This window comes from Poromitra crassiceps (assembly GCF_964638095.1).
Source record: "Poromitra crassiceps genome assembly, chromosome: 12".
Classification (NCBI taxonomy): domain Eukaryota; kingdom Metazoa; phylum Chordata; class Actinopteri; order Beryciformes; family Melamphaidae; genus Poromitra; species Poromitra crassiceps.
Window position 1 is genome coordinate 29,075,540 of NC_139632.1, and position 8,778 is coordinate 29,084,317.

The 8,778-nt window shown below is 42.8% G+C and overlaps 1 protein-coding gene across 4 annotated transcripts in view; it reads left to right on the top strand.

The window, feature by feature from the left end:
* The first annotated feature begins 1,862 nt into the window (after positions 1-1,862).
* ephb3b (eph receptor B3b) overlaps positions 1,863-8,778 on the top strand; it is a 93,841-nt gene continuing 86,925 nt past the window's right edge. For all 4 annotated transcript variants that reach the window (XM_083647455.1, XM_083647457.1, XM_083647456.1 and 1 more), the window contains exon 1: positions 1,863-2,091. In XM_083647455.1, coding sequence (XP_083503581.1) covers positions 2,028-2,091 — 64 coding nt within the window. In that variant the 5' untranslated portion in view covers positions 1,863-2,027. The remainder of the gene's footprint in view (positions 2,092-8,778) is intronic.

The window sequence follows — 8,778 nt, forward strand, 5'->3', positions numbered from 1 at the left end:
AAAGTTTGCTCATGTAGGTAATATGCATCTTTTAAAATATATAACTCGTTGCCGTTTGGAGATGGATAAGCGTCCTCAACTTTGTTTTACTGCTGTTTTGAGAATAGACGGATCCACTTCACTGATCAGTAAAGTGACTGTAACCGCGTTGAGTTTGAGGAGAAAGGCTGTAAAGCCCGGTCGTGACAGATGCCCTTTTAAGTTCTCCAGCAAGGAAGAGGAAAAAATCGATTCCAGGTTTTCAGCCCTGCAAGAAAAACATTGCTTGGTGTCTTTTGTCCAGCCAACTCCACTAAAAGACACGCTTATAATTAAAGCTTGGAAACAGCTGAGCAATACACAAATAAAAATAAATAAAAATGCATGATTCGCCCAGGTTCGCCGCTTCTTGGAAATTTCACAAACTTTGTAGTTTTATCCTTTGAAAACACCAACGAAATTCCAAATGCGCCGGACTTTTACGCACGGAGTTTGATCAGTTGCAACGTGGGAATTAACTTAATTATCGGACTCCTTCAGTCTCAGACAGCATGCTATAATTTCCCTTAAAAATTTTAGAAACGGAATGCAGAAGATATACTACTGGTGCTGGGTGTGATGATTTCACATCCATACTCACAGAAAATCCCCAACTGAGCGCTGCGCCTTTTCAAGATTTGGACACCACAATGTCCGCAATGTCCAGCGCAACTATTTGGGATAGTTTAATAGTTCCAGCAGTAGTGCACTCTGGAAAAATGCATTTTAATCAAACAAAAACAAGCAGAAAGTTGGTCCTTTCCTCTGTGCGTCTGCCTCTGGAATGGAAGCGACCCGCGGGGGGCGCTGTGTGTCCATGACTGCTGGGAGTCCCGAGAAAGGAAAGGCACGAGCCGCTGCAAAAAATATCCGTTTTAACAAGTCAACCCAACTATTCTCGGGCCTTTAAAAAAAATGCTATATAAAAAAAATGGGGGGGGATCTTCCAGTGCCAGTGGTGTGAAATAATCCCACTCATTTCCAAATCAATAGAACTTATTACAATATTTTTCTTGAATCAAGTGTTAGTTTGTTGGCACCAGTGGAGTGCTTTGCATTATTTCAAGATGGATCATTTTGTCTATAGGAAAATACTAGACATAGGCCAAATAAAACTGCATTGGGAATACCTGTCTCACCCAACACCGACAGGGTTTCTCTTTTTAAGAAAAATATCATTTTAAGAATAAATACAACACTGAATGACTTGGTAAGGTGGATACTTTTTACAGTGCAGCTGCTTCAACACCACATAGGATAACCCCTCCTCCTGATTCTCTCCCTCTCCCCCTTTCTCTCTCTCTCTCTCTCTCTTTCTGCCTTCCACGCTCTCCTTATTCCTCCACAGCCGTGCGTCATTCCAATGCACGAGTCGAGCCGAGCAGAAGCTTCACCCACAGCCTCGCCGATACATTTCGCTCAGGGACTTTACAATATATAGCCTACCATCTCCTATAGAAACCACGGCTGCTCTGAACGGGAATAACACTTGACCGTGGACGCATACCCAGCCTGGACTACACCATGCTTCTGACACAAGTGCAGCTCCTCTGACCACAGAGAAAGTCTTTGGATCGTCTGTCAGAAGGGAACTATAACTACATTTCTCTTCTCACTGGCCATCAACGAAACACCACTGGGAATATAGTGCGGATGGTGGCTGCGGACGGGACAGCTAGTTTTCGGTCGATTTGCCCGATGCGAGGTACAGCAGGGACCGGGAGACTTCTGCCCGTGATCGTCGCCTTCTCCCTGGCTTAATAAGGCACTCTGGGAATCACTCAGTGAAGCAGGAGAAGGGCTGCTACGTGCACCCGTTTTACACTAAAAGGGTGCTATCCACTCCAAATATTCGCCTTTACGCATTTTGGTGTATGGAGGTAACTCTGGTCCTGGTGGCTTGACGCGGCTGGGACAGGGACCGGGACTGGGTGCGTGGAGCGTCGGATCACCCAGGATTGTATTCCCCCCTCGCTCTCTCGTGGGTCTATTTACATGCTGACCGCTTTATGACAATGGATTACTTTCTGCTTTTATGCAGCCTCTTGCTGCCTGTGGTGTCCGCCGTTGAAGGTAAGAAATATATTTCGTTTTTATTGGGGTTTTTGTTGCGTAAAGCGGTTTTTTTCCCCCTGCTGTTTTGATAGGCTACCAGGCGATCCAGCACCTTTCTGTCCCGCTGAAACTCGGCAACGCCACGGTTGAACCCCACGTCCCCAATGCCCCATACTATTAATTTTCGTTCCATCGCCGGTTTATAATCATCGTTTCATTTACAAAGTGCCCATCTGGCTTTTTAAGAATCGCTAATGGCATTACTGGCTTTACGCAGGGAAGCGCCCCGGCCGGTATAGGTTTCAATGCGCAATTGTTATGCGCGTCAACGAAAGCTAATCCATATGAATGGTTGTGTATTCTTTTTTCTAACATCACCTATTCCTTCAGGGCTGATCGCCTTTTCTCTCTCAGGAAGGAAATTAGCGCCACACTGTATCTCACCGGGGAGCCGCGGATCTCCCCCCCCCCCCTCCGGCACTTTCCCTCGGGGTCAGCTGCGTGTATTTTAGGGTTGTGGAAGTGCATGGCCTTTTTGACAAGGGGACTATCAATTGCAGTTCAAAGTATACACTACAACTATGTCCAAAAATAGCCCTTTCTGATAGAAAATTCACGCCAAAAGGACATCATCGATCGGTTTGTGCCGAGCTTTGCATTAATTTATCCAAAATCGCTCATCTCCGAAATGAGCTATACATCACTGTATTGATTAACATTCTAGTTTTGTTATTGTTTTACTATAATGTGGCGTGGATACATTATTTCAAAAGCTGGTGTTTTTTTACGCCATTGCCTCCAATAACAAAGCAAAGCCTTTTGAAACTGCCTTGGTGTTGTGGTTTTCCGTGCGTAAAATCGATAGGATAGGAAATTGTCGTCTTGATTTCTCGAGGCAGTTTCTCTCTCTTATTCCTTCCCTGAGCCTTTTGTGTGTCACTCTGGTGTGTTTGGTGAATAAGACTGGTCTGTGGCAGCAGGGTGAAAGGGGCCTAAGCTAGTAGCGTATATACTCACTCCGCTGAATGGAGGCGAGGCTCCCGGCTGGCTTGTTGTGTTGCCAGCAGGGAAAGTAGGACAGTGGGCCACTGGCTCAGGAAGGCTTCTCTGTCTGAGCTTTCTCGTCTTGTTTCATGACCTGTCCACACACTGTCCATCTTAATAAGCCACATTCATTCTTAAAATCTCGAGGGGGTACAAATAAATGTAAAATAAAACACGGATGGCATAATGCAGTCGTTTCCAATGCAAATTGTACTTCTCTTCACATTTCTACAAAGTTGTTGAGGCAGCAGGCACATCTCAACACCGGTTTCAAGAAAACAACACGCGATTCAATTTAGCCTATTTGTTCTGCATGGACAAAAGTTAAAATGTCCACCCTATTGAAAGATCATGCCACTGGAAGAAGGAAAACACGATTTTAATACTCAGTACTATAATTTTAAGATGATATGCTGTGGTGCAGATCTGACAAATAAGAGTAGGATACAATGTGGCTTTTTGATTCAACTTCTGAATGCATTCACATGGCGTGTTTAAGTTTCTTGACCCCAATTCGAGAAAACATCCGTCTCATATTCAATGGGACGGATATATTAGCCTATGCTTTTTAAACTCACATTTCCATGTAAAAGCCTTATCTTCTGTATTGGTTTTCCAATTGCTTCCTTTGACAGGGCCAAGTGGGGAGAACATGAGTTTCATTAGGGGAGAAAATAATGTACCCTACAGCTTATCTGATAATGTTTGTTATTTCATTGGTGCCTCTTGATAACAAAGCGAAGAGCGGCAGTTTATGATGTAGCATAATAAAGAAACCGGCCATTCACGTGAGTATAGGCTAGGGCAAGGCTACATGTTTTACATATCATCCAAATCGACCAGGGGGCATTTTTGACGTTGATTTAGTATTGGATTGAGTAACTTTGCTGTGGAGAGAATATAATAGTGGTGAAATATAGCCAGTCGTAAAGGCATAATTTCGTGTGTTATTTTATTTATTTATTATTATTATTAAAAAAAAATTGGGGGGGGGGGGGGCATTGGAGGACCCCTGAAGGTCCCCTGGACCCTAGTTTGGGAACCACTGACTGAAAACACATGGCTTGAATGGATAAGTAGTCTGGCTGTATAGAAGTTTAGGGCCTAGAAAGAGAGCGAGAGAGAGCGACGCTGGTGTTTTGGTGCTTGCCTTGCTGCAGGCTGAAGTTGATGTATTTCGTTAGAACAATCTATTCCCTACATAAGTGATGCCATAAATTGCGGGCCGCTGACCTGCTGGGGGTTTACCTAAGCTGTTAATACGGCCAGCTGATTTATGACCGCTGCACGGGGCTTCTCTCTCTGCTTTATGGTGATTTGGGGAGAAGCGAGAGAGCCAGCGGCCTTCTGGGGAAACTTTACCCGGCCCGCGGAGCGTCTACCCGGGGCCCAGGGTCACACAGCCCCGGGTCCAGCACACCCAATGAATTAGGTAATGTTTTACCCCACAAGCACAGATGTGACTATGGAATATAAGTCTAACTTCTTCAACTTTTTTTCTTTCATTTTTTTTTGCGTTTAATTACACCACACAGGGCTTCTCCTGTTTATTATTGCCTAGACGAAAAGTGTGGGCCCAGGAGACTCTGTTGTTATTCAGGATTCGTGCCAATTTATTTATTTATTGTGCCACTGTAAAGTAGCTTAATTATACTCACTTCTGAGTAAATTTCCTTGGTTATAATTTAGTCTTATATTTTACAACATAGGCAATGGTTTTGCCTAATTATTCAAGTGTTTATGTGCGGGTTGAAAGCCACGGTCATTGTTTGGTGGCTGAAGGCCGATAAACTCGACCTCCCATTCAACCTCCTGTCTTGTTTTCTAGGATAATGTTTGGATGTTTCCTCTCCAAATGGAAGACGTGCTCCCTGTAATGCTGGGTTAGATGGGCTCGTTGTGTGAAGGACAGGACAGGCCTTGGCTATTGAACTACAGCTGCTATTATTGTGTAGGGCTAGGCCATACTGTATAGGAGACAAATTGCGTCGCTGACAGTGCCGTGTGCGCGCAGGCGGTTTGGTTACTCTGCTCAGTGTAAATGAGACTGTGATGGAGGGAGGAAGCTGTCTGTCTGCAGGCACATCATCACAGACTGCAGGAGAGACACGGGGCCACTTTGGGGCAGTTTTTCTTAGTTTATTGTTGTCTTTATGCATCACTTCTATATGTGAATTATGACAGGCTGGAATTTAGTTTGAAAAAGACTCCCATTCGGCTGCATGGTGCAGCCTTCCATTAGTTAGAGTTTAAAATAAACCAACTCACTCCTGCTTCCAGTTGAGAGTCCTCAACAAGTGAGGAGACTTCTATAACTCGACGGGTGAGAACCAGAGGGTCATGTGACATTTTAGGCGAAATTATATCAAATGAAAGCTACTGCCCCCAAGGGCAGATGTGAATTCTAAACCAACCAAAATCTAAAAACCCAATAGGCCCAACACTGCACACTGAACTTTTTTGGGAAATATTTGCACTACGCCCATTTTGTCCCCTTTAAATAAAATAAATATAGAACAAAAGTTGTTTTTAATGAATCTCGAAATATTGTTCATATATTGTCATCCACTATACATTTTCATATTACTGAAAGACTGAATTGAAAAAAGTCAAGATGGTCATTTGTTTTGGCTCTCCTGTAAAGTTGGTAAAATACTGAACCCCTCTGCTCACCCCTCGATATGCATCAATTATCACGCAACTCGAACTGTTATCGGATTTGCTTACACTTTGGCCAACAGTTAAAAACACCAATGAAGACTTTTAGTTGAGTTAACTCACTTGGAAAAGTTTCTGTCTCTGCTTTTTCCCATCCTATAACGAGCAGACAAACGGGCTTTTACAGCCTTAGCTCCAGGGTGCTCCCCTCTATATGGTTGTTTTTCCTATTTCTGGCTGTGGCGCGGGGTGATTACGCACGGCCGGGCCTTTGAAGCGCACATGTTTATGTTTTTATGTGGGTGAGATCACACCTCCACAGGAGCTTTCCTGAGCCTGGGCAGCAGTTGGCACATTTCTCTGCATCTCGCCCTCACTCTCCATGGATTTATTCGCCCCCTGCTCTACATTTACTGGAAGAAGTCCACTCATCGTTATTACAGCGTTATTAGTCCCTCGTCATTATCATTAGCCAACTACAGAATAAATAAATGGCCTCAAGTCACCAAACCCAAAGTGTACGTTAGCAGTGACCAATGAGTGACAATATTATTCTCATTATGATTTCGTTAATGTGATTAATATGATTTACTGGGAAATAAAAAAGTTGATAAACTGCATTTCAAGTTGGTGAAAGGCAAACAAAAAAATGAATGCTTCCAAATTGATGTTTGGCTATTTTTACTCGCTAATGCTCTCGTTAGGCTATATGATCAGATTTGGATTTACTTTGGCAAAAAAAAAACAGTGCCATAGCTTACTTTGTCAAACCCACTTGACACCCATAACGAGCAGTGAGTGAGGCCATTTTGTCCCGCACACGCTCTTCCACAGCCAAGGCATGGCGTGTGTGTGTGTGTGTGTGTGTGTGTGTGTGAGTGTGTGTGTGTGTGTGTGTGTGTGTGTGTGTGTGTGTGTGTGTGTGTGTGTGTGTGTGTGTGTGTGTGTGTGTGTGTGTGTGTGTGTGTGTGTGTGTGTGTGTGTGTGTGTGTGTGCGTGTGTGTGCGTGTGCGTGTGCGTGTGCGCGTGCGTGCGTGTGTGTGTGGCGCCCGTATGTTAACCTTTGCTAGGAGCTATTTTACATTTGGCATTCAAAGGCAAATGGCCAAAACAAATGATCTTTAGGGCCACAATTGAGAGGACAAAAGAAACTATTAGCCGCTGTAACAATTGAAGCTGAGTGGAGACGTATAAACAGGATAGGGAGGCGTGGATGTGAATCGGCAAAATAAAAGCACGGATATAATGATTCTGCTAATTAATTGGAGGTCATGTCTCAGTAGCCTACTGACTCTATCATCCATTTATCTATATCTATCTATCTATCTATCTATCTATCTATCTATCTATCTATCTATCTATCTATCTATCTATCTATCTCGATCTATCTGTCTATCTATCATCTATCTATCTCGATCTATCTGTCTCATACAGAAATCACAATTAGCCCATAAGAAATGGATGGGCTTTTAGGCAGAAGTAAGATATAAGAAATAAGTCACCAAATGACACAACATCTTCATTAACAAAACATAACGGCATGAAACAGTCCGCATGCCAATATTCAGAGTTAATAGGCCTATTACAATTAATAATACGCCCAAATAACAACAACAACAATAATCATAATAATAATAATAAATACAGAAACATAATTCCGGCATTTTCCTGAATAATTTGACGAACGCATCGCCACGACGCACACGCATCGCCAGCAGTGTGTGAATGGATGGTGTGGTGATCAGGGAAATTGGGCGCTGCTCGGGCCCAGACGCAGGGTCAGTAGTGGGTTTGATGCAGGGCCGTGAGGAGCGTGTCTCCGCTGCTTGCGCCTAGCTCTGCCTGCAGGCCAGAGCGCACAGAGCAGCCTCTGTTTACATTAGGCCTATATTGTTCAGTGCTTGACGAACACTGAACTGAAGTTCAGTTGTCTGTTCGTCAAGCTGCCCCGTGCGCCCCCCCCCAGCCTATATAGCCCATTCTTTTCATTAAGTCTCACAGCAGAGAAACGATAATGAATTACATTGATTTAGTCTTCTCTCATCAGCCTGCAAAACATCATTAGGCTATACAGCATGATCTTTCCACTTTGATCCGTTTCTGTTGGTTATAATTGCATACTTGTTCTGATTATGCACACATGAAATTAAAAAAGTTATAAAGTAAGATAAATATATAATATACCCTACTGTATAGCCTACATTATTTTTTGCAATTGATATTTGCATCACCACAAAAAAAATCCATTATCACGGTTATTGCATTTATTATTATTATTATTATTATTATTATTATTATTATTATTATTATTATTATTATTATTATTATTATTGTAGCCTGCTACTATTATACTGGCCTATAGGCTGCTGCTGCTGCTGCTAATAATAATAATAATAATAATAATAATAATAATAATAATAATAATAATAATAAGTGAAAAGGCAACTGACAAAATAATAAATAAAGAACATGTATTAATAGTACCACAAATAATGTTTCATTAATTTAGTGTTCAATACATACAGTCCAGCAATTTTGCAATTTTGCTGACAATGAATTCTGCTTATTTGATTACACATGCAAACTTGCAGCATGTCATTGCATTTGATTGACCTCTCGTCTCGTCTTCATTTGAATTTCCAATTGCTGTTGCTTCAGAGTCTGGCATGGAGGTGTAGCCTGATCTGCACTGTCCTCACAGACACCAAAGCCTGAATAAAAGAATGGAGAAACCTAAGAGAACACAGAGAACAACAGTCAGTTGTTTCCTGGTGCATCGGCCTTGAGAGAGATCCAGTCAGTTGGGAGGTCATCTGCTAGGCGGCGGCCATGTTGAACAGATGTACAGTGTCTTCGGCTCAGATTGGCGTAAGGCGCTCAGGATGAACGGAGTGAGGGGTGCACCCATGGGTGAGGAGCTTTTGAGAGTTGGGGTGGGATGGGTGTGTGATGGGCAGAGATGGTAAAAGTAGACTATTTCTTTACTTAAGTAGAAGTACAGTG